At 43.8% G+C, this 26,456-nt stretch overlaps 1 protein-coding gene across 2 annotated transcripts in view; it reads right to left on the bottom strand.

The window, feature by feature from the left end:
- LOC307020144 (E3 ubiquitin-protein ligase MARCHF6-like) overlaps positions 1-26,456 on the bottom strand; it is a 30,890-nt gene that overhangs the window by 768 nt on the left and 3,666 nt on the right. The window contains exons 2-26 of one of the 2 annotated variants that reach the window (XM_079651309.1): positions 26,339-26,438; positions 25,489-25,562; positions 25,219-25,362; positions 24,941-25,013; positions 24,527-24,707; positions 9,589-9,814; positions 9,293-9,351; positions 8,609-8,641; positions 7,749-7,800; positions 7,504-7,562; positions 7,320-7,400; positions 6,945-7,013; positions 6,712-6,786; positions 6,388-6,522; positions 6,172-6,291; positions 5,464-5,564; positions 5,152-5,289; positions 4,698-4,896; positions 4,478-4,547; positions 4,202-4,383; positions 3,653-3,787; positions 3,240-3,329; positions 2,854-2,986; positions 2,566-2,701; positions 1-1,935 (exon numbers count right to left, since the gene is read on the bottom strand). The exon at positions 1-1,935 is cut by the window's left edge and continues 768 nt beyond it. In XM_079651309.1, coding sequence (XP_079507435.1) covers positions 1,851-1,935; positions 2,566-2,701; positions 2,854-2,986; positions 3,240-3,329; positions 3,653-3,787; positions 4,202-4,383; positions 4,478-4,547; positions 4,698-4,896; positions 5,152-5,289; positions 5,464-5,564; positions 6,172-6,291; positions 6,388-6,522; positions 6,712-6,786; positions 6,945-7,013; positions 7,320-7,400; positions 7,504-7,562; positions 7,749-7,800; positions 8,609-8,641; positions 9,293-9,351; positions 9,589-9,814; positions 24,527-24,707; positions 24,941-25,013; positions 25,219-25,362; positions 25,489-25,562; positions 26,339-26,438 — 2,750 coding nt within the window. In that variant the 3' untranslated portion in view covers positions 1-1,850. Of the gene's footprint in view, positions 1,936-2,565; positions 2,702-2,853; positions 2,987-3,239; positions 3,330-3,652; positions 3,788-4,201; positions 4,384-4,477; positions 4,548-4,697; positions 4,897-5,151; positions 5,290-5,463; positions 5,565-6,171; positions 6,292-6,387; positions 6,523-6,711; positions 6,787-6,944; positions 7,014-7,319; positions 7,401-7,503; positions 7,563-7,748; positions 7,801-8,608; positions 8,642-9,292; positions 9,355-9,588; positions 9,815-24,526; positions 24,708-24,940; positions 25,014-25,218; positions 25,363-25,488; positions 25,563-26,338; positions 26,439-26,456 lie in introns of both variants that reach the window. The other variant, XM_079651308.1, reaches the window with a different exon arrangement.

Below are 26,456 nucleotides of genomic sequence, written 5' to 3' on the forward strand. Positions count from 1 at the left end.
AACTGAAATGATCCGAACCTCAATTTTCTTTTTCTTATTTGTGCCCCCTGCCAAGACATAATTCCAGCATCTAACCCTTTGTGAAAAGATTTTTTTTTTTTACAACAACTTAATTAGTAACTAATAGTAATTAATAACTGATCCAGGCTATTATTTTTCCAATTTACAGACGTTATGCTAAGCTAAGCTAACCATCTTCGTACACTGTGCTGAGTGAGTTGACTGTTTCCTGTCATATACACATGGTCAAATCCTACATACCAGAGTACCCTTTTAATATCTAACAGAAGCTTGTTTAGAACTTAAAGTGAATTTGAATTCACTCTTGTTTCTATGCATGTTTTGGCAGTTTATTTTTCTCCTACATTGTTCTTCAGTTGGCCATTAGCTCTCAGTCGTATAAGCCACTAAGGATTTTTCCACTTTATCATTTGGTTTTCTTTTTTATATATAATTTTAGGCTGGTAAAAATCTGAGCTGCGGACTTTAGAGGAGGCTTGCAGTTGAAATCTGCCAAAGGTGAAAAAAACATTAGCTTTCAGTGTAAATGGGTAAGACTGGGTTGGACCAGCTAAACCCTTTTCCTTGATTGTGTAAAATCCTTCATAATTTCTTCTATAATTATTTGAAACCCAAGTAGTTTACTAAATTAGGTTGCACCAGTGAAACATAAGGAAGGTCTTACCTAGTGAAGACCTCAGTAATGATTAAGCATTTGCTAGGAAACAATTTGCTTCATCCAATCAAAAGCAATCGACTGTGTAAACAAGAAGTCGCCTAAATAGTTTTACGGGAAAATGTAACTGCCAATCATTTATAAATGTTATGAGTTGTTTTAATTATGTCTGCATAAGTGGAAACGTTTTTTTGAGTAAGTAGTATTCATGCAGTAGTCTGTATAGTTCACTTTCTCTCCGCAGGGAAATTCAGCGTTTTTCAATATTTTTCATCCATCAGAATAAATATTTCTGTAAAATCAGTGTCAGTCTTGGATGTAACGCAGGCAGAAATGTTGTGAGGCTGTTTTTCCAGTTAAATTGTTTGTAAAAAACCTCACTTAATGACTTCTCCTGTCCTGTAGGAACGTACTACACATTCCAGACTGTTTTTAAAATGAGAACATCTTAAGAAAAAAAACATGTCCTCGACTGTTTCCAGAGTGTCAACAAATAAAATGTTCCTTCTTTACTCCTTGTTATCATTTAACAGCTCACTCCAGAAATGTAACACTACAAATTAATTAAAAAAACACGTCTAATAAAAACATCTAAAAAAAGAAAAATCACAATGCTACATCTTCATGTCCCTCATTATCACTGACAACCTCAATTTGATGAAGGGTGTCATTTGAGACAAATCAACAATCGAAACGGAAACGCAGAGGCGTTCCCGTGCAAATATCGCCTCAGCAGCTCTGAGAAAAACGTCCCATTAAGAGACACTTCTGTGTGAGCTGGACGACATTTCACCACACGCATTCAAAGGGAAGAACAATCTGAGGTAAAAGCTGTGCTCAACTGACCTTACTTCAAACCTATTTTAAAAAATTATAAAATGACAGCTTAAAATGTCAGCTCAGACAAAAACACATTAAACAGGGCGGACCGTCCACGGCTTTTGTGATGAGCTCATCGAAATTGAAATGTTCCATGAAGAATTGTTTGTCTTCACTCCTCAGTGTCTCACAGCAGTAGTTGAATAAGAAAACTAGGCTGCAGGTGAACGTTTAGAGATTGTTTGAAGTTGGCATTTGACAGCCAAGCAAGGAGCAAACTATAAAAAAAGTTTCACCACGGGAGCTGAGGGAAACTCAGATCTCAGCGCTGTGCAGAGCGAGTCAGCTCCAGCGTTTAAGGGGGGGAGCTGTGCGAGGAGGTGGACATCCTCCTGCCGTTCTTGCGCTCATAATTCACCAGACGCTGCCCCACCAGGTATCTGGAGAAACAGGAAAAGTTGTGAGCAAATGCTTTTTTAACATCATTAGTAAAGTACATGCACGTCTTCGCTGGTTGTAAAGCTGAAATGTTGTTTTATTCTTGTTAGAGGGCTTTTTTATTTTCAGATTTTATAGACTGGTAAGATCCCTTTATTTATATTTTTCCCATGGGCCACTCATTTGTTGCCCACATGCCACTTAAAGTTCAACAAAACAGTGTGCTCTGTTGCGTATGCATTATGCAGGGAAAAACTATTTTTCACATCTTCCTATCATAAATGAGCCAAGAGATTCTGCTTCGCAAAAACCAGCAATTAGACCCATCCCCTGCTCTGTCTGGGGAAGGGTCTAATTGCCAGCCCAATAAATACATCCTACGTGCTGATGCTTTTTAGTAACTGATTTTCATTTGGCAACTCCAGATTCCAGGTCATTTGTTCCCTTTTTTTTAACTCGGCCTGACTCGGGAGTCTTTATGGTCAAGAGCAATGCTGACTTTCCCTACATCACGATATATACAAATATGTTGCCATATCACATAGCCTTATTGGCGGAAAATCGTGAATCAAACAGCTCCTTGAGCTTCTTTGCCTTCACTGTTTTTTATATGTTATAAAAAATATACTGACTTGTCGTTCTTAATGTGCTCGTAGAGACGTTTGAACTGTCGTATCTGGAAGAACAGGACGGCCAACAGAATGACCACCATCATCAGGAGGGGATAGATCCTCCGCTCCACCAGCGTCTGCATCTCTGGTGTCACACCTACAGAGGAGGGGAGGGGGGGAGGAATACGAGACGCGTCATTACTCTAGGAACTCATGTTATACAGTAAATGAAAGACAAAACAAATACGAATTAGACTTTAGCTCGTACAGTGGATCAACACAGACGCGTGTACATAAATATAGACTCACCAAGAAGTGGTGTGATGCCTATAGAGATGGTGTAGGGAACACTGAGAGACAGCAGCAGGACGCAGATGACGGGGGCCGCCAGACCCCGCACGATGAAGTGGAGGTCGATGTTGCGGATACCGTTAGCGTACACCTGTAGGAAAAAGTAACGTGATTGGTTGCTTGACTTCATTCCGATGCCAGTTAAAATACTCCTGTGCTTGAAAGTGACATTTCCATCTTAGAATCTGCTTCTATCGACAGTTTTAAACATCTTTGATTAAACAGTGGACTAAATGGATCATGAAAATAAATATTTCCTTTTTTATAATCTGCATAGTGTTTTTAAAGGTCAGTGTTTCAGTTTGTTTCACAATTGAATAAAGCTGAAAGGATGTGAGACGGACCTGCTCGATGACGGTTTTGAGCCACCACTGGGGGCCCATCAGTGTGATGGCAGCGATGATTTTAGCATGAAGCACGCCCAGGGCCCAGTCCTGTCACACACAGACACACAATCAATGAAGCAAGACACAATGAGGGTTGTCCGAACAGTATAGCCTCAGGGCAGTAACACTGCGACTGAGGCCGTCTGAAATGAGCCTAACAGCCTTAAGAAAAAAAAGGTGTCAAACTGGAATGTATTAGGAACATTTTGAAAAAATGAGATCTAGCCTGACATTCATTCACAAATTTGAAGTTTCCATACTCCATACATTGAATTTGAAATGCCAAGATGAGAAAGCAGGAAAAATATAAAATTGATACTATCAGGTGGTTTCATTCCACATATTTAAATGCATACAGACTCCAGCCGTACCTGCCAGGGGTAGAAGAGAGGCGTCTGGTCCAGCTGCACTCTGAGAGGAGCGACGATGACCAGTTCGAACAGCAGACCCAGCAGCAGAGGAATCACCCCGGCCAACAGCACGGCCACAACGAGGGTCTTTAGGATCTGTTTGCACCAAGACATCACATTCAAATAACATCCATTTGCCACATTAGGCCCTGTGTCCACAGAGCGACATTAGCTGGCACAAAGAAAACGACTCGTTGAAAACAGTAAAAGTACAACCAATGCCTGCCCGGCCAATCTCCCCACAAAACAGCTTCTTTGTCTTTGTTACAAAACTCTGTCTAAAAGCAAGTTTGTCCTCCAATTTGTAACGTGACGTCACCAGCACTTTTCTTAATGTTGCGTAGGAACACTCAAAAAAAAGACGCAGGGTGTAACGCTTTTTTTGTGAGACGGCTGCATGTGAGGGCATTCGCTCTCTCCTCATTAAACATGTTTGAAGAGGCGAAGAAAAAGGGCGCTTTGTAGACCCAGCCCCTAATACCGGCAGAGCTTATTTTTTGACATTTTTACCATGAGGCTCCACTCGTGGACCTTGACCAGGATGATGGTGCGCCCCTGGGGCATCCAGGACAGCACCACGGTGGCGGCTCGGATGGACAGCCAGCAGATGTACAGGCCACTGGCCGCCGTGTACAGCTCGTGAACCATGGCGCTGCCCATCCAGAACGACATCAGCCAGCGGCCAGCAAACACTGGGAGAGAGGGGGGGGGGAGACGTGTTAGATAGGAGCTGTGAGGAATTACTTGGAAATGAAATAAAAAAAGGTGGAAGGCAGAGAAACGAACCCGGCAGTGTGAGGCAGAGCAGACTAGCCAGCAGCAGTGTCACACACATGAAGACGACCAGGAGGACGATCTAACAACACAAAGGAACAATGCAAGTCAGAATAGAATTCTGACTATTTATCCAAATGAAGGCCATATTTTTAGATTGATTAATTTTATTTATTTTAAAGGCCTTTTAAGGTTCTGCTGGTATTTGATATTAAATAGTGCTGTGAGTCACCTTGAGGGAGAAGTCAACGGGCCGGTGGTACGCCTGGAAGCCGATAGGACCGCCCTGCTGCAGAATAGCCTGATGGGCAGCGTGAAGCCCCTCCCCCAGGCCAGGGAACCTGTTGTTATGGCGATCGGGAGGGTTGTTGTTTGGATTATCATCTTCATCATCATCTTCATGGTCTCCCAGCAGGTAGGAGTGAAGGTCACTGTGGGGAGCCATTAGATTCTTATTACTATTGGATGTCTTGATTTGCCCCTGTTATATGAACACTGATTGTTCCTCTGTGGCCAATATGTTGTTAACAATTATGGTACACAGAATATAAAGCAAAACTAAAACTAATCACTTTTCTTTATTCAGGCAAAGTCATATTTACTTTCTTCAATGTATTAATCAGAGCAGGCTCCCATTACATGCCATTGTTCTGATTTGTTCCTAAACTACAGTGTGTGTGACCTACAGCATGTATCCAGTTGTGAAGGTCCAGGCGTGGACGAGGCGTTTGAGCCACTGGCGGGTGTGGCCCTGCTCCAGCAGCGCCGGCAGCACCACCTGAAGCAGCAGCAGCTCCAACGACAGCTCGCTGACGGGGGCGTCGCTGTGGAGACGACACATAAACCAAACTTCAGTTTCTCATACACTGTCAATATAACCAGTAACAGCAGAAGCTTATTTCTTCCAGCAGCTTCCTGTTCTTGTTAAGCCTGAATAGACAGGAAATACAACTGTAGCTTTGCAATATTGTGAGTTAAACGACAATGTAGCGTTGTACCTGTAAAGCATGACGTTGTAGGGCAGGAAGTTTGGGAAGAGCAGTTTAATGATTCGTATAGGAAGCCAAAGCATCAGCAGAACTATGGAGCCAAACACCACCTAGGGAAATACACACAGAAAAAACACACATTAATGTTTGCTCATTCTATTCTATTGCACAGAAAACAGAGGAACCAGTCACATTAGGCTGCATTCGTTGCGCGAATCCTATCCTATTTTCATGCTTACTGAGGATGCGTCACATCAATGGATTTTCATTTCTATAGTTTCTGTCAGTCAACCTCAATAAACATCATTTTACACTTTAAATCGATTGCTCCTCTTTGAAATGTGCTTGATTTTGGTCATTTTTGCACTTTAAGTATATTTTGATGGCAATTATTTCCAAATCAAGTAATAAGCGTTATTGGCATTACATTTGTTATCGATTTCAATGTGACTAGAATTGAACAATGCAGACAAAACAAAAACAATGCAGGTGTTGACTACTACTTCCGATTATAACCAAGATACAGTATGTAAGAAGGAATAATACAAGATATCAAATATTGTATGAATAACTTCTACTGATACCATTTTTAATTTTAAATATTTTGTTTTTAAAATGTTCTACTCTATTACAGCATATCAGAGTAAACATAGATCTGGGCCTGGTTAGCCCTCAGTAGGTTTGAGAGTGAGCAGAGCAGGAGGATACTACACTGACCACAGAGAGGATGAACCTGCGCAGGTGTCGGTAGATGGGCAGGTGAATCATCTCCTGCACCGGGTTGAAGTCTGGATCGTTCAGGTTCCTCAGGAACCACAGCACGCCGGGCCGAAGCACCTGCAGCCAAAAAGAAATGTCAAAACATTTCATAAGATATAAAAGGGGTTTTACAGTTAAGACAAGTTGCAACACATGGCCAAGTCCTCCACTGACCTCTCGGAGCAGCAGGATGAAAGAGGCGAAGTAGAAGACGTAGACCATGCCCACCAGCCAGTGGAGGAACATGGTGGTACCGGGGGCCGAGTCGAAACTCTGCTTCCTGTCTTTCAGAGTCGCATCAAACATTTCCTGCAATGAACATAGGTTTAATTATGCTTTCATTACCAAAAGAAAAGTCTGGTATTTGCCAAACAAATGTGATATTGTGAGGTGTTTGTGATCACATTTGTTAAGAGTGCCATGATTGCATTTAATTAGTTTGACTAGTCATCACGGGCCAGCACATATCACGGGGTGTGCTCTGCATGATTGTCTTACCAGTGAGCAAATGTCGAGCCACCAGCCACAAATCAGCGGGAACAAGCCTATCTCCATGACAACCAGCAAGGATACCTGCAACATGAAACAAAAAACTAGGCAATTAAGTTTCTGTTTTCATGATTTGGTTGTGTAATCATAATTATAAATTATGTTTTTTGCCTGAAAGCTTTCCAAATTTCATTAAAAAAGAAGATGTTTGTAAACATCCCAATCTTGCATCTTTAATCTACCTTGACGACGATATAGAAGACACCAACGAGACGTCTGCATCGCTGGAACCTTACTAATGAAGCAAACGCCTGAAGAGGGCGAGTTAAGGTCTAACACCACCATCTTAAGTTAATAACATTTTGTTTATATATCAGACATTCTAATAAGTAAGTATTTTATACAAACTCCTGGAGACAAAACAGACACCTGACATTAGCTGTTGCCTTCCTGTATGGCAACACTCACATTAGAAAGTAGATCAAATAAAGAAATATTGAACAAATATGCACTAAAATCAAACAACAGTTTACCGATCATAAAGTACCTAAAGTGTCTGAGGAATACTTTTGGGTCATTTCCTGAACAAAAGTTATCGTTGTGTTTGAAGAGGATACATGGAAGAGTATGAGATTTCCAGCCAGGAGGATGTACCCCAGTATGGTGGTGACGAGTCCATCGAAGTGTGAAGCTTTGATCTGGAACCATATATCATCATTTTAAAAGAATTCATCACTGCATAGAAAACCTAGTTTCTAGTAGTTCATTTGAATAATATAAATACCCCCCAGATGCACTTACATAATCTTCAAAGCCCAGTCCAACCACGGAGAAATGGCCAATGTGATACGGGCAAAAAGCTAGAGGGAAATACGAAGGCTTTGTTAGGATCTGTGGTTTAGTGGAGAGACAATAAAATCATATTTATTTTTCTTTATAAATACATTTAAGAACAGTACAACATTAATATGATGAATCAGAATGAGAGCATTTGTTATCCCTGTTGAAATTGGTTTTGTGAAAGTATAGGTATAACGAAGTCTCACCAAAAACGAGGATGACGAGGGTGTTGAGAGACACCACCCAGAACACATGCTCCTACAGGAGAAACACACACACAAGCGTCTCAGTCAATGTTAAACAATTCAAACACACAATGAAACCTGTGTATATCAAAATATAATTCCATTGAGGTTGTTGAAAGGAAATTCCAGTATACAGTATTTCAGCTTGGCATGTATGTGGCTAGTGTTACTCTATGGGTTGGTACATGGGTATTTTCAAACTTCTCTGTCCAAGTCCGACCCAAAGTATGAATAGAAAGTAGTTTCCTGGAAAAGGAATTCGAACTTCTAGTATGGCAGTTTTTGAAATATTCATTATAAACACTTTTTGTATTTCTTTCTATATAAATATATTTTTGTTTACTGTATATTGGTATTTCAACATGCATATTTTGTAACTTTTTTTTAAATGCTTTTTTATTTCTATTTTGGTTTTTACATTTTAGAATTCCATATTTCTACTCTTTCAATTTCTCTTGTGTGCAATGCCTTGTCTTTTATGCTGCTCTAACGCAAACATTTCCCAATCGATAAAGTACATCTTATCTTATCTTAAATCTTAAATCAAATCACGATAGACAAAATATTGAGGCAGACTAATTTTATGACTACAATATGTGAAACGAATCAACAATAAAAACTAGCATGTGTTTAAACATTTCCGTAGACCTGATGCTAGAAATAACTATGGTAATGATAATTTGCCTAGACGTGGCAAGTCATGTGGCTACTTCAGGGTGCTACATTTATGGGAAATATTTTAGGTAAAAATGTACCAGAATCTGCCTCTAAGGGTCACTTTAAACTGTGTGTGGAAGAAGAAAGAAAGGGTGAGCACTTACCAAAAAAACTAAAGAGCCATCCAGCCCAAGCATCTGGTACACAAACAGAAAATAATGTCATAATGATGCTTTGAAATACATATACAGTACATAAACATGCTACTAGTTTAACTAACTGCTGCTATTTCTAAAACACTTCTAAACTCTCTCTCAACTTTTTTGTGAAAGAAGACAGCTAAAGACAACATTCCTGGAAGTGGCCAAAATCTGCGAAAGTGCTGCTTAACTGCTCAAGGTTCATATTTCCTGTTACAGAACGTCTTTTTTTATTACGCTAAAATAATTTTGCATAATAAAAGTGTGTGTGGTCCTGCGTCTAGTATAAATTATTCGGTGTGTACATTCTTACGGTTAAAATATAAAAAAACCTGTCTTTCAGGCTGTGGTGCTCAACGCTATTTAACTACCGGTATATTTTATTATAGTGTCCTTAAAGATTTTTTGTTTGATATTAGATTTTTTGTTTTATAATTTATGTATGCACCATGACATCAAGTCAAATTCCTCGTATGTGTGAACCTACCTGGCAATAAACTCGTTTCTGATTCTTTTAATATCATTTAGGATTTGAAAGTCCTGTAGCGCACCAGGCATTATACTTTGCTTTTGTAGTTTTGCTACATTACACAATTTTTTGGGAAGGTGGCTGGAGACATACAGTATGGACAAACAATAGTCTCCCACCCTCTCCCAGGTCAGCTCCTCTGCTGCGCGGTCCCACTCCAGGGCATTCCAGTTCAAATCTTCTGCGAAAGATAATCAGAAACAACTGAAACAGTAAGCAACACCTGTGATGTGCAGTTAAAACAGGTCTGTCAAAAACACTGGTTCCGACATAGTTTACATGTACTCAATCTTAAAACCATGGTTTAGAAGCATTTATCTATTTTCTATCTATTTAAACTGGCCATACAGCTGCATAACATTTCATAAGTTTTACATCTTCTGGGCCTAGTCTATGTTTTTACATCCACACCGACCTTGTCCTCCGTTATTGGCATCAGCAGCGTCCTCCTCCCTGCCTTCCTCATCGTCCTCCTCTTCGTCTTCCTCCCCATCATCGTCCTCATCCTCGTCGTCAAGTTCGGCTTCATCTCTGCCAGCTTCAGGTGGGTCGGCGGGAGGCAGCCCGTCTGGGGCGGGGTCTGCAGGGGCCGGGGCTTCTGCGGCAGCCTCTGCGTTGACGCCAGCGTTCGCACCAGGAACCTGAAGAATCATGAGATAACAAGCAACATTTTTGCTGAGAGGCTGAGGTTGGCTTTATCTGACGCGATCAAATAAGGTTAATAACTAACTCAAACTGACTTATTAAATACAGAAATGAAACTTTCTTTGCCATTGCGTACATCAGCAGTAAACACTAATGATATTAATGTCAATAACAATTTTGTTTTCTCACAAAAAATGCTTAATTAATTTCCGACAAAGCAAATAGTGCCAGTGTTTCCCCTACCATTGTCCTGGCGGGGGACGCTGCACCACCCTAACGGAAACCCGCGCCCCCCCTGAAATTCAAGGTGCTTAATTAATTTGTTTATATATATATAGCGCCAAATCGAAACTGAAATAATCTATCTACGGTCACTTTTCACATTGAACATGTGTTCTTTTATTAAATAAACTAAATGCTTATGTTATTTATCCAATTTATGTGCATGTTTCAGTGTCCACTGCATTGCTTTGCGCATTCTGTCCTCCGTTCTGTTTCTGAAGGGCGGGGCTCCGCTCCTGATTGATTGATTGATTGAAAAGTTTATTAACAGCTTGTATATTGGGTACAGTACAGTACAGCTCAAAACATACAATTGTTAAGGGGATGCAGACCAGAGAAAGACTTTCGTCTTGTTTACATCAGGGTCCCCCATTTCCAATTCATCATATCATTTAAGACATACAAGACATATTTGACATACAGATGGCTTATTTACAATTTACATACAGGTGTTTTTTTACATACAGATGGCTTATTTACAAATTTCATTTTAGATTTCGTTCTAATACATCCTAACCGGACATTCCTCACACTCACGGAGGAAAACAACAAAGTGTAAAAAAGTCAAACAAATCTGCATTATAGCTCCGAGCTCTGCTGTTGGTCATGTAAATCCGGGGCGTAATTTCCACTTGTCCCCCCCACTGTTCAAAATTATGTTTGTGTCCCCCCCACTTTCAAATTCTATTATTATTTTATTTTTTAACGTCAAGCCGTCATCGTCACGGAGGAGCACACAGCCTCTGTGTGTGTGGCACGAGCACATGTTGTGTGAGCGAGCGAGAGAGAGAGAGTTGGAGATAGTTGCAGTGCTTGAATTTGGCCGGTACTCACCGGTACGCAGTACCGGCACTTCTGATTTTTACCCATGTGGTACCGGCACTTCTTACTGAGTACCGGCAAGGTGCCGGTACTCAGTAAAATGCCGGTACTCAGCCGCCGGCAATATACGTACATATTGTAAACGCAACGCAGCGCAAATGTGGGTCTGACTCTGCCTCACAGAGGGTGACTGGCTGTCTACATGACGTGGCCTGCCGACATTGCCACTTTCATACAGATCATACTAATGCCCTCGATTGGTCTCTGTGTGTCATTCAAGCTCGGGAGGGTGTGTGTTGGTGTATGTGTGGCGCGAGCGAGCGAGAAAGCGCGCGCACCGGTTACGTGTATTGGTGTTAGCATCTGGTGCTAGCTAGCTGCGCTAACAGATATAAGGAGCTTTTTCAACAACAAGGTGGAGGGAGAGTCCTTTCTGTCAGACTGAGAGGCTGATAACTACAGCTCTGGTGAGGTAAATTACTCTCTGAGTCTTTAGATAGTTAACTTAGTTTAAGTTATCTCAGTGGGTCTCAAACGGTTCGGTCACCATTTATGTAAACACATATTTCCATTTGAGGGGGTAGTGATTAGTAAAATATGCATGAATAATACAAAAAAAATGTTAACTAGGTGAAAAAAGGTAAGATAAACTTGTTGAGAGCTAAAACTAGTCTTTGCTGTTGCCTCAAAGAGGAGCAGGGGGGAGAGGAGGGAGACAGGAGAGGCCGATTCAGGAGCCCAGACACACTCACAACTATAAATGAACCAAAAACAAATAAATAAACAAGTTTCAATGTTTTTTCATATTGGATATTGTATGTTATTGGTTATGGCCATGTACTTATGATTTTATGATTATTTAAATGTATACATTTTTGTTTCATATGGGTGTAGTCTCTTTATTTCCCCTCAAAATGCACCAGATTGATGCATTTAAGTCCAACATTTAAAAAAAAATCTTACCGGGGGAGCATGCCCCCAGACCCCCCTATAGGATTTGAGGCCCGGCCCCACTGTTCCCAAATAGATTTGCAATTTTTTTGAAATAGTAACCCATCTCCATATGTTTCTTTTTGGGTAGTAGATTTAAACTAGAGGGCTATCACTTTGTGCAGCAACGCTATTGACAAATAAATCCAGCAAAATGGCACAAAAAACTGGTAGTGGCCTCAGGGACGAGGAGTCATTTAACCAGCCAGTAGGAGTCAAGCTTTACTTTCTTTTATATCCATAAAGAAAAAGTAAATCTGTTTACAGTTGTTTCATTATGGATGTTGAGAGGTATCCATATATCTCTTCATTTTGCTCTCAAAGTGCACCAGATTGATGCATCTACCTTCAATATTTTAAAAAAAATGTTCCCGGGGGAGCATGCCCCCGGACCCCCCTAGACTAGAGGGTGTCAGGTCCAATCCCCACTTATAAAAATAGCACTTTACCACTGCACCCCCTCTAATCTCAGATGCACCCTGAGTCATTTTGTTTAATTACAGTGAGCCTTTCTAAAATATACAGTAAAGAGACAAACCCACCAGCATTATAGGATATACTATGACTTTGTGCCAAATACTTGTTGCTGATTTAGAGTACTGGCACCTTTTTTATTCCAATTCAAGCACTGGATAGTTGTACAAAACAAAGTAATAAATCATTCCAATGTGTACTATAGGACAGTAAAAAAAAAAATACAGTTTAAAAACTGACCAGGCACTCCGTCAGAGGAAAAAGGAACATCCCTCCTATAAGAGGGGAAAAGGGCCGCTCTCCGCGTGCCGAGAGGCAGGAGAGAGGCGCACAGCTGGCTCCCTGACGTCACTCACTCCGACAGGACACCCAGTACAGGGTGTGCCAGAGAGGAATGGGAGACATCCCTCAAATAAAAATGAATAAACGAACAGTGGGAAGACCAAGATGCAGCAGTGCAAATATCTTCCACTCCACATTCCTCCGTGCAAAGCCGTGGAGGAGGAAATTCCTCTGGTGGAGTGTGCATTGATGTTCAGCGGGGGCTCCACCCCAGAGGAGACATGCCTGTGACACAGCCTCACACAACCTGTGTGACAGCCGTTGTGCAGACAGAGGCTGCCCGATCGAGCGCTCTCTATAGTGCACAAACAGGCGCTGAGAATGGCGCAAGGCAGCTGTGCGCGCCACTAGCAGGACAGCGCGCGCACAGGACAGAGGAGATTTAGAAAAATAGCGGGGGTAAAAACCGCGCAAGACACTGTTCCTGGGATGACAGGAGTGTTTCTTGTATCCCATGGAACTGCTGGGGGGAGAGGCTTCTCTGTGAAGTGCCGTAATGGTCGTCATGGTGACGAGCCACGCCATCGCCGCCGCTGCCCGTGAGGCAAAAGGGCTGCGAGGGAGTTTCCACACGCTGCCTTTCACTCCGTCTCTCATCATGAGGCGCGTACACGCCCAGGGGATGAGAGGTGTGTGAATGCTGTCCACACGAGGCGTTATAACGGTGCTCGTGGGTTATTATGACCGTGTGTAGGAGGCATATCTGAGACAGAGGAATGCCGCGAGTTCTGCAGTTTATAAACCAATAGGTTAAAACAGCAGGCTTCTGCAGCAAATGAACCACCTCTGGAGTGTCCCCCTGTTGGAAGAGACTCAGGGGGATCATCATGTGACCAGCTGACGCCAACGCAGAGCAGCTGCGTCACGGAGAGGGCTGTGTGAGTTGTGACACGCCGGAGGAGAGCTGTCAGTTCCTCCACTCGCTGCCGCGAGAGCCGCGCTCTCATGCTGGCTGAGTTTAACTCCACTCCCAGATAAACGATTGTCTGAGAGGGAAGAGGACAGCTCTTCTTTCAATTTATTATGAAACCCAGGCTTTGACAGATGCGATACGAGATGTACCGTCTGTAAAGCGACTTCCTCTCTGGAGCGAGCCAGCAAATAGCAGGTCGTCCAGAGAAAACCACACTCTCATCCCTCCTCTGTGTAGTGGCTCCAGCCTTCTCTACACAAAAATGCCAGGAGCCAGGAAATATCTGAACGGCAGACTATTGTCCGGTCTGATATTCCCTGAATGGAAAACGCAGGAATTTCCTGTGTTTCGGGATGATGGGTACGTGGAAGTATGCATCCTTCAGGTGGAAGTGAACCAGTCGTCCTGGTGAAAACATTCCAGCAACTGTTTGATCGTCAGCATGTGGAATACTGACAGATCCAGGATGACTCATTCCCCCAGTCTTTTTCGGGATTAGAAAAATAACGGGAGTGAAAACCCCTGATTTTCCTCCCTTTGAGGAACCCTGGAAATATCCTCTTTCAACAGGAGTTCCAGCAGCTCGGATTGGAGCGCAAGACATAGCTTCTGGGAGGACAGGAGTGTTACCTGTATCCCATTGAACTGTGTGGGGGGGGGGGAGAGAGAGAGAGAGGCGAACTGCAGGACGTATCCTCTGCTGATCAGCCTGCTCATCCATCTGTCCATCAGACACACGCGCTGCTACTCTGAGAAACACTCTAAGAGCGGGCGCACATGCTCGAGATGTTCTGTGATCGTCATGGCAACGAGCCACGCCAGGGAGCCTCCACACGCTGCGTTTCACTCCGGCTCTCATCATGAGGCGTGTACACGCTCAGGGGATGAAAGGAGGTGTGTGCAGTGCTGTCCACACGAGGCGTTATAACAGCGCTCATGGGTTTATTATGACCGTGTGTAGGAGGCGTATCTCGGACAGAGGAATGCCGCGAGCTCTGCAGGTTATTAACCGAGGTTAAAACGGGCAGGCTTCTGCAGCGAGCCCTGCTGTCTACTTAATCAACAGATTAGTGGCAGCCGGCTTAATTAGCGAGCTCTGCAGGTTATTAACCGATAGGTTAAAACCAGCAGGCTTCTTGCAGCGAGCCCTGGCGCCGTGGCGCTGCGGGCGCTTCCGCTGGGGGCACTCAGCCTGGAATACTGCTCATTCCCCCGTTCTGGCTTCTCTGTGATGCCATTGCCCTCGCCGCCACTGTGAGGCGAAAGGGCTGCGAGGAAGCCTCCACACGCTGCGTTTCACTCCGACTCTCATCATGAGGCGTGTACACGCTCAGGGGATGGATGGAGGTGTGTGCAGTGCTGCCCACATGAGGCGTTATAACGGCGCTCATGGGTTTATTAAGGCCGTGTGTACGAGGCGTATCTCGGACAGAGGAATGCCGCGAGCTCTGTAGTTTATTAACCAACAGGTTAAAACCAGGCTTCTGCAGCGAGCCCTGTTGTCTACTAATCAACAGATTAGTGGCAGCTGGCTTAATTAGCGCGCTCTGAAACTTATTAACCCACAGGTTAAAACCAGGCTTTAGCAACAAGACCTGCTGGCTATTAACCGACCGTTATAGGCAGCTGGTTTACACAGGGCGTGAGGCAACCCCAGGTGGGCTTGGACCGAACGGGCTGCGCGGGGGCCTCCACACGCTGCGTCTCACTCCGACTCTCATGAGGCGCGTACACGCTCAGGGGATGGATGGAGGTGTGCTGTCCACATGAGGCGTTATAACGGCGCTCATGGGTTTATTATGACCGTGTGTAGGAGGCGTATCTCAGACAGAGGAATGCCGCAAGCTCTGCAAGTTATTAACCGAGGTTAAAACGGGCAGGCTTCTGCAGCGAGCCCTGCTGGTAATCAACAGATTAGTGGCAGCTGGCTTAATTAGCGAGCTCTGCAGTTAATTAACCGATAGGTTAAAACCAGCAGGCTTCTGCAGCGAGCCCTGGCGACGTGGCGCTGCGGGCGCTTCCGCTGGGGGCACTCAGCCTGGAATACTGTTCATTCCCCCGTTCTGGCTTCTCTGTGATGTGCTGTAATGGTCGTCATGGCGACGAGCCACGCCATTGCCCTCGCCGCCGCTGCCCGTGAGGCGAAAGGGCTGCGAGGAAACCTCCACACGCTGCGTTTCACTCCGGCTGTCATCATGAGGCGTGTACACGCTCAGGGGATGAGTGGAGGTGTGTGCAGTGCTGTCCACATGAGGCGTTACACCGGCGCTCATGGGTTATTATGACCGTGTGTAGGAGGCGTATCTCGGACAGGGGAATGCCGCGAGCTCTGCAGGTTTATTAACCGATAGGTTAAAACCAGCAGGTTTCTGCAGGGAGTCCTGCTGTCTACTTAATCAACAGATTAGTGGCAGCCGGCTTAATTACCGGCTCCGCTTCCTCGGAGGCTCTCGCGGAGCAGACCAGGAGCGGGGGAGCCTCACTCCCCTTTGACTCGCCGCTGGGAGACCCTTTCTCTGGGGTGGCGGGGGAGCGGAGACGTGGGACGGAGCCCCTGCAGCCGTCGGGGCGGTTGCTGTGGGCGTCTCTCCGCTTGCGGCCTCCTGTGGCTGGCGTGAACGCCGCGGCTGCTGCAGGCGTTGGTGCCGCTGTGGCAGCTCAGCCGACTGGAGCCAGCTGTACATGCTGGCGAATGCTGTCCACCTGTTCCGCAGCCGTCTTCATGGACTCCACCATGGTGTGGAACGGGGGTCCGAACAGCCCGTCCGGGCTGATTGGAGCGTCCAGTAGCACTTTTCTGGCCGTCTCCGTAACAGACGCCGCCGCGCTGTGGTGACGGAGAGGGGGAAAGCATGTTCGGCCGCCAAGCTGGCACCCTGCTCCGACTCTGTCTCCCCCGTCCGGGGGAGAGGAGGGAGGGGAGAACCGAACGGTGAACCGTGGAGGGAGGCGGGGCAGGAGTTGCTTCAGACTCCTGCCCGGCACTCTGCCCCAGGGACACGAGGCCCCGTCCGTGGGCTCGCAAGCCTGGACGGGCCAATCGTCCTCCTCGGCCACAGCAGCAAGAGTGTCCGCTCTCCGCTTCCTGTCGCCCGAGGGGAGACGAGCGCAGTGTGTGCATGCTACCTGCTGGTTTAGAGCCGCGTACGCGTGCTCTGACCCCCGGCAGGATTCGCATACTGCTTTTATCTCTGCAGGTCATAACTCATTATGAACCCAGAGCCACATGAGGGACAATCACGGACGCAGTTGTTGCTCATGATGATTCTCAATTGCTGTGCTTCAGTAAAAAAAGAGGGAGCAGATTGCCGGGCCTCCTTCCTATTTATACCGGAAGGAGGCCCGAGGGTGGGGCCCACCTTGCGGGTGGGCGTGGACTACAAGTGTTTCAGTGCTGCGCGGGGGCGCAGGGGGATTACCCAATAGCGATAGCCTTAGAGGGCGAAGCCATATACGAAATAGAACAAGATTTGAACATGATATGGCAATTGCTCCCCCTCGTGTTTTCTCTCTCTCCTCTCCTCTCCTCTCCTCTTTGCTCCCTTAGCCCAGCTGCTCCTGATCTGTTCCTGGCTCTGGCTTGATCAGATGTTCCAGATCTGCCATTATCTCTGATACTAAAGGAAGGCTGGAGGAGAACACGCCCTTTCAGCTTTGAATCAGTATAAAAGGGCCCAGGCTATAGTAAGGAGAACAATAAGAACGCAAAAACGCACTTTTTGGAGGCAATATTGCAATAGTATTGGAAGAGAAGTACAGCTTGCAGATCTTTGGGGCATGATTAGGAGAATGGGGGGAATTCGAAGGAATTATGAGTTGCCAGTTTTGAGCAGAGGGGACAAAATGGCTGTCACAAATTTAGGAAAGGCGGAACTTCTAGCTCAAACATTTAGGAAAGTTCATAGTTCAGATAACCTTACAGAGGAAGCCAGGCAGTGCAGAAATAATACACTCATGGAAAACCCGAGAATATTGGATAGAGTAGAAGTGTTAGGGGATCAGTTGGACCTGCATTTTAGTATGTTTGAGTTGAGAAGAGCAATTATTAGTGCTCATCAAACCACTCCTGGGAAAGATGGTGTTTGTTACAAAATGTTGGAACACATGACAGATAACACTCTAGTCATTGTGTTAAGGTTGTTTAATAGGGTGTGGGATTCTGGCCAACTTCCTTCAGTGTGGAAACAAGCGATAATAGTGCCCATCTTAAAGCCAGGGAAAGACACTTCAGATCCATCTAGCTACAGGCCTATTGCCCTGACATCTCATTTATGCAAAATCATGGAAAGAATGGTTACAGAAAGGTTAACATTAGACTTGGGCGGTATCATTTTTTTCATACCGCCATACCTTGCTGACATCATACCGTGTTATACGGTAAATGACGGTATGACTTGGGTCGACTTGAGCGAGGTGGCGTTCGGCGGCAAATAGATGTTTCGAACGGTATATTATATGTTCGGTGTAAAATGCAGCCCGAGCCGGTAGACGCTCGCAAAGTGCCGCGACATGCGCGCAAGTGCAAAACAAGGACTGCATACATGACACATTGTGCAAATGGCACATTTTGAGATCGGATACAGGACGCGTTTGTAGATGTCCGACGTTGTTTCCATTGTGAGCTAAGTTAACAATATATCATCATACATAAACATTTTCCGGGAGTAAATACTTGACTTATTGAATAAAGTTTGCTATATTCACTAACTAGTTTGGCAATATTATTCCGTGCATGTGTTAAAAACCTTATTTCCATTTGATTCATTGGATTACTTGCGTGAATGTTTAGCACGTTAATACTTTCGTTTTTAAAACCGTCCGACCTCCACTACAAAACCATCAACCAGTTGCATAGGATTAAAAAATGTCAACACTCACTCACCCCGTCTTAAACATTCCCAAAGAAGTGCCTCTGTCTCTCGTTGTGCTGGATGAAGTCACTGGCGACGAGTAAACCCAAAATAGTCCCAAACAGGCGCAGAGGCATTTTTCTTTTTTACTAGTTGTCCGAGTTCGGGGCCGGCAAATGCTGCCGCCATCTTGCTCAGCTCAGCTCTGTGCTGAGCTCTGAGAGCGGGAAAGACGGACTGCCCTCCCCTGCCCTTTGCTGGCGCGTGCTGTGCATTACAACCAATGTCGTCCCTATCAAAACTCCGTGTCAGTGTAATAGAATGAAACGCATCTGTGATTTGGCGCACAATCTGTGACATCACGGTATTGAAAATCATACCGACGGTATTTCGAAATACCCTGGTATACCGTAATACCGTCATACCGCCCAAGCCTAGTTAACATATATCTTAGAAAGTAAAGCTCTGTTGTCCCCATGTCAAAGTGGGTTCCATAGGGGTCAGAATACAATGGATTCTATATTGTGCTTAGAATCAGACATCAGACCAACAAGGAAGTAGTGATTGCAGTCTTCTTTGATATTGAAAAGGCTTATGACATGCTCTGGAAGGAAGGACTACTAATCAAGTTAAAATCATTGGGAATTGGTGGCAATGCATATAATTGGGTTATGAATTTTTTACTGGACAGAAAAATACAAGTAAGAGTAGGTGCAGAATATTCAAGTGTTTATGCTGTGGAAAATGGTACTCCGCAAGGTAGTGTAGTCCGTTGCTGTTCAATATAATGATACATGACATTTTTAATCAAGTTAATCCAAGTATGGGAAAATCTTAGTATGCAGATGATGGGGCTTTGTGGGCAAAAGGCCGCAATGTAGCACATGTTGGAAAGAAAATACAAGCTGCAATAGTGGAAGTGGAGAAATGGACAAATAAATGGGGATTCAAACTGTCAGTAGCTAAGACACAGGTCATTTGTTTTACAAAACGGCATAACATTGCTCCTATATCGTTAAAATTGTATGAGCAACCTCTTGAACAGGTTAATACAATAAGATTTCTTGGTGTTTGGTTTGACAGAAAGCTAACATGGAGCAATCATATAGGAAAAGTTCAAAATAAATGTAAAAAAGTCAACAATGTACTTCGGTGTTTGGCGGGACAGGAGTGGGGAGCAAGTAGGTCATCACCTCTGAATATGTATTGGGCACTCATGAGACCTGTATTCGATTATGGGTGTATAGCGTTCATGGCAGCAGCAGAATCAAACCTTAAAAACTGGATGTCCTACAAGCTCAGGCCCTGAGAATTTGTAGTGGAGCTTTTAAAACATCTCCAGTATCAGCAATACAGGTGGAAATGGGAGAAATGCCTTTAAGGATAAGAAGAGTGAAGTTAATGTTGGCATATTGGGTAAACCTTCTGGGGCACAGTGATAGTCATCCTGCGAAAAATATTTTTGAAAGACTGCTGGGAGCACAATGAGTCACATTTAATACGTTTTGGATGGATTGGCGATGTTAAAGCAGCAAGTATAGGTTTGAATCAAATACAGTATTGCCCCACAGTTCCAATCTCGTCCATTCCATCCTGGTTATTCCCATTGCCAAGTGTAGACCTCAATATACAAAGGGAGTTAAAGGAAAAGAAAGAACTACCAGTATGGCGCATAGTCCAGAATTATTTTTGCAAGATATCACTCAGACTCAACAATCATATTTACAGATGGTTCCAAAGATCCAGAGACAGGGCGTGCAGGGGCAGCAGTTTATATCCCAGTGAGTAATACACATATCAAGAAAAGGGTAACAGACCATGTGTCAGTATACACCACAGAGTTGTTGGCATTGGTACTTTCATTGAAATGGATAGAGGAGAAAGAAATACATAATAGTGTAATTGCATCTGACAGCTTTTCAGCATTATCGAGTATACGATCAGGTAGATCTTCATCTAGAATCGACATAATAAATGAAATATATCTAATTTTATATCAAATGCAAATCAAAGGCATAGCAACTCGTTTCATCTGGGTTCCTGCTCATGTTGGTGTGGAGGGTAATGAACAGGTGGATATTCTGGCCAAACAAACACTCAGAAGTATGAACATAGACATAGAAGTTCCACTCAGTAAAGCGGAGGTTAAAACATTCATACAGAAATATGCACAAACAACATGGCAAGATCATTGGGACCTTAGTGATACAGGAAGACATCTTTATAAAATTCAAAAGGTATGTGGGGGATGGAAGGAAGGTGGGGTTTAAAAGAAGGGAGGAAAATGTCATTTCTCAGATGAGAATAGGTCATACAGGTCTTAATCATACATTAAGTATAATAGGAAAGCATCCAACCGGAAAGTGTATACACTGTAGCCAGCCAGAAACTGTTGAGCATGTTTTAGTGCTTTGCAGGAAATATACAGGACTGTCTCAGAAAATTAGAATATTGTGATAAAGTTCTTTATTTTCTGTAATGCAATTAAAAAAACAAAAATGTCATACATTCTGGATTCATTACAAATCAACTGAAATATTGCAAGCCTTTTATTATTTTAATATTGCTGATTATGGCATACAGCTTAAGAAAACTCAAATATCCTATCTCTGAATATTAGAATATCATGAAAAAGTATACTAGTAGGGTGTTCAACGAATCACTTGAATCGTCTAATTAACTCGAAACACCTGCAAGGGTTTCCTGAGCCTTGAAAAACACTCAGCTTGGTTCAGTAAACTAAATCACAAGTATGGGGAAGACTGCTGATCTGACTGCTGTCCAGAGGACCGTCATTGACACCCTCCATCAGGAGGGTAAGACACAAAAAGAAATTTCTCAAAGAGCAAGCTGTTCACAGAGTGCAGTTTCAAAGCACATCCACAAAAAGTCTGTTGGAAGGGGGAAATGTGGCAGGAAACGCTGCACAACCAAGAGAGATGACCGCAGCCTTAACAGCATTGTGAAGAAGAGTCGCTTCCAGAATTTGGGGGAGCTTCAAAGACAGTGGACTGAAGCTGGAGTCCAGGTATCAAAAGTCACTGTTCACAGACGTGTCCGGGAAATGGGCTACAATAGCCGTATTCCCATGGTCAAGCCACTTCTGAACTCAAGACAACGGAAGAGGCGTCTGACTTGGGCTAAGGAAAAGAAGCACTGGACAGTTGCACAGTGGTCCAAAGTCCTCTTTTCAGACGAAAGCAAGTTTTGTATTTCATTTGGAAGTCAAGGCGCCAGAGTCTGGAGAAAGGCTGGAGAGGAGCAAAATCCAAGTTGCTTGAAATCCAGTGTGAAGTTCCCACAGTCAGCGATGGTTTGGGGAGCCATGTCAGCTGCTGGTGTTGGTCCACTGTGTTTCATCAAGCCCAGAGTAAATGCAGCTGTGTACCAAGAGATTTTAGAGCACTACATGCTTCCGTCTTCTGAAAAGCTCTATGGAGATGAGGAATTCATTTTCCAGCATGATCTGGCACCTGCCCACAGTGCCAAAACCACCAGTAACTGGTGTACTGACCATGGCATTACTGTCCTCGATTGGCCTGCAAATTCCCCTGACCTGAACCCCATAGAGAATATGTGGGGTATTGTGAAGAAGAAGTTGAAAGACACCAGACCCAACAATGCTAATGAGCTAAAGGCCGCTATTGAAGCATCCTGGGCATCCATAACACCTCAGCAATGCCACAGGCTGATTGCCTCCATGCCACGCCGCATTGATGCAGTAATCCGTGCAAAAGGATTCCCAACCAAGTACTGAGTGCATTAATGGACATTTTCAAATGTTTGATTGTGTTTTGCTGTTATAAATCTTTTTTTTTTACTTGGTCTGAGGAACTATTCTAATTTTTTGAGATAGGATTTTTGAGTTTTCTTAAGCTGTATGCCATAATCAGCAATATTAAAATAATAAAAGGCTTGCAATATTTCAGTTGATTTGTAATGAATCCAGAATGTATGACATTTTTGTTTTTTTAATTGCATTACAGAAAATAAAGCACTTTATCACAATATTCTAATTTTCTGAGACAGTCCTGTAGTACTCAGAGAAATGTGTTTTTCCAGACACTGAAGAAAGAATAATTCCATGAGTTGTCGCTATCAGGACTGTTAGGGAAAACATCAGGCAATATATATTGTGAGATTATTAAGTTTCTAAGAGAAATTGATACATTTAAAATAATCTAGAGTTTTGGTTCTTTGTTTTGTTTCTTTTGTTTATTGTTTTCTGCTTAGTCTCTTGTCCACACTCCAGTCCAGTTGGTGGCGGTAATGCACCTACAAGTTGGTTTGCCAACGCCAATAAACATGAAAGAAGAAGAAGAAGAAGAACACGCCCTTTCTTGTTTTGCTGCCAGACACAGTGGAGCTCAGTCGTCCTTAGGTTAGGATCTTTCTCTTTATTTCACCCTTATTTCTTACTGTGGTCCAGTTTTCGTGGCTTTGTTTTTGTATTTCTCTTTAGTTCAGAGGGGGAAGCTTTGGGTCTGACGGCCCCTGGTGTGGCTGGCCTGGACTTCCCTAATGTTGTTACACTAGGAGACGAAACGGGTGTTATCCGCTATAGTTCTTTATCGTATGGACGGTTCGTCTACACGAGGCCGTAACGGAACCGCGGAAACGGAACCCTCAAACGATAACGCATCCCAAAGTGGGAAGGTCTGGTAACTTAACGCTTGCGGTACCGTGCGTGTATGCCCTAAACGATCATAGCCCCGCCTCTCCTCACCTCTCCTGCTCACCCCCGCGTCATTGCTGATGTGTTTCGCCAACAACAACAACAACAACAACAACAAAGGGCGGATCACAGGGTTGCGTTCGTGCTCCAGACACTACTGACCATGATACAGATGTTATCGCAAAATCTACAACTCCTCTACCACAACCATCAGCAACAAGTGAACATGGAGAACTACATGAACTACATGTTGCTAAATCCACCACAGAGAATAAACAGAAGTGCAAACAGGCAACCATACTCGGGGGGTCTTATTCGCTGCTTTTGGTGTATTTTGTGGCGCCACTTACAGGCCCGGCATATGTACTACAGCTGATCGAGCGGTCTCGTGTGGACGGACACGTTTCTTGAGCCGTTTCCGTGTGGACGGAAGAGTTTTTTGATATCGACTTCGGTTCGTTTTCGTCTCCGTGTGGAAGGGGCCTGATATATTTGGTTAAGTTTGTCTCTCAAGTGTAGCGTCTCAAATATATGTTGCGGGTGGCAAACTGAGCCTCTGGCCGTTTCTCAATCGCGAGGATGCTTGCTTGGTGGCACATGTCTTCCGAGTCACTTGCTTCAGAAGCTAGGTAAGAATCCTTCCTGGCATTCGGAAATCGAAGAGTGGAACAGGCTAGCAAGTGTGCAGGTGTGCGTCATATGAGAGGCACCGCCTTACATTTTCCGCCACAGTTTTGGGGAAATTGGTCCGTGCGCAAAGCATTGTGGGGATTTTAAGGACGCGAAGTCTACCCATGTGCAGCCTCGAAATTACCCCCAAACCAAGGACGCGGCCTCGGTGGAATTCCAAGTATGCTGGAGATTGGAACAGTCCTTCGGCGGCACTCGGTGACATAGCATCCTTGAAATATTGGCTTGGAAGCCAGTTTCCTCGAGATTGGGAAATGGCCACTGAGTTTTTGTTGTCTTGTGGCTGTAACACTATAAACTCCGTGCAGCACATCCATGCCAAGCTCTGTGGAACAATGTTCAATTGCATATTCCCTATCAAATAAAAATAAATTAAACATTTTGGAAAGCAGTCCTGAAGCTTAACAATCTGCCTGCAGCAGCAACTGCTAAAAATGAATGTTGCAGCTGCAAATCCAGCATAGAAGAGCTAAATACAACACAGGCGGATTAAAATTCTGTGTATTCAGGTGAAGAACCTTATCTTAAGTCCTATTTTGCTGCAAAGATTTTATAACAAAACTGCATTTTGTCCATAAATGCAATTAATAGTAGTGATAAAATAACAGCGACTCAACACTGAATATAGTAATGATTACCAATTTGGCAATTATTGTGCAACTGAACTCACCTCATTAGCTGCTGCAGGGCCGTTCTGCTGGTTAGGAACCAGAGGCGGTTGATTCTGCTCTAACCACTGAGGAGCGCCACCATGGACAATTTGCTCTCTAAGCCACACCAGGCTGATGAAGGCGCACAGCGTGCAAGTGACCACAAAACAGCCCTGGAGGCAGTCAGCAAGCAGGTTTTGCCTGCAAGGAAGAGAAAAAACATTATGATTTGACCAGTGATATCAAAACTATTTAACAGATTACTTTGTTAGAGTTGAACAAAATAAAATATGGGGGATTGAGTATAGGGAAACTAAGGAAACACCAATCAGATCTTAATCTTCTTGATGGAACTCCATTGTACAAAATATATGGAGACTTACAACATACAGAATACAGTTTTAGAGAGAAGGGGAAAGAAAACGCAAACTTACGTTGAAAGCATATCTAATGGCAGCGTAAGGAGAGAGCTCACAGAGCCGGTAAATAAACACTTGTAGATACGACCTGTTAGAAAGGCAAACGTATACAAAACAACAATCAGAAAAGTATTTCTTACGGTGACATCTACTGTAAAAACTCAAAACTATGATCCAAATTCTCAAATGTTATTGGAATTATCTGTTTGTTTAACACTGAATAAAACCTAAAAAACACAACACAAACAACAAAAAGGAGTCCATTGTTTTTACAATGGACTGGTGTGACTTACATGCTGTCAGAGGCACCACCCCTAGCCAGGCAAAGGCCACCAGTGTATAATGGAACCAGTATCTGATGGCTGTTCCAATACTGGTGACCAGCCCTGCAAAGATGTCCTGGACAGGCAAGCGGGATGGCATGTCTGGAGAGTAAACTGGAGAAAGACAACAGGAGAGGTAAAAGACAGATGGTGAAAGTGAGGGGGAAAAATTTTCATTGTCAAAACCAGAAGTTAATACATGTTTTGTGTAATGATCCAATTCACCACCAAACAACTTACTTGGTGTAAATGCAAACCTGTGTTTGCATAATTCACAGTATTCTTTTCTGCTGTGTTTCAACCACTGCAGTAAGCTGTGAAAAGAAGGAGACATATTGAGTTAACTCGCTTAATCCTATAGAAACAAGAGTGTTGATCACTGCATTAAAGGTGGGGTAGGTAAGTTTGAGAAACCGGCTCGAGATACACTTTTTGTTATATTCCATGAAATGCTCTTCACATCCCAATAGCAATGAATATCTTAAGTGCTTTGACAAAAGATCCATTAAAAAATGTCATCTGTGGAAGCCGTAGTACTGTAAAAAGCACGACCAATCATTTTTGCCGGCCCGGCTAAAATAACTGGATGGCCTACCTGCCTGTCAGCCTTCCATCTGTGCACAAACTTATCTCGTGCCCTCATTGGTCATGTGCACGTTCGTGTGTGTTGGAGGAGGGGCTCTGTAAGGAAGTGGCAGATTTTTTCCGGCTGTGTATTTTCTAATTCTAGCGCACTCAAGCTGGTTTCTCCAAAATTACCTACCCCACCTTTAAAGTCCAACAACTTTTTCATGTTCTTGTGAATATGGTAGTTAATATTGTTTTCAGTTGTGTAACTACTTCTCAATTGTATTCCGGTACATTCCAGTAGAGTTATGTCTTTGTTTGAGTCCCTGCTTATTTCTAACTTGGAGAATGATTTCCTCATGTTGGAATACACTACAACAACATTTTAACAGATTGACAGCTTGGAAATCTAAACAGATAGCAACCTACCTCTAACCTTAAAAAGGTATTTTAGGCAGAGAAAAGGCAAAGGAAAATAAACAAACAATACACTTTTAAATGTAACTTGGGTCACTGGACATACCATTCTTGATGGATAAACTTGATGCTGCCAGTACAGACACAGGGGTGGAAGAGGGGTTTGTCCTGACTACCCTCCGACCGACATACCCGACAGATGTCCGCTGTAGGTACACAACATC

Source organism: Notothenia rossii (genome assembly GCF_949606895.1).
Source record: "Notothenia rossii genome assembly, chromosome: 9".
Lineage (NCBI taxonomy): Eukaryota > Metazoa > Chordata > Actinopteri > Perciformes > Nototheniidae > Notothenia > Notothenia rossii.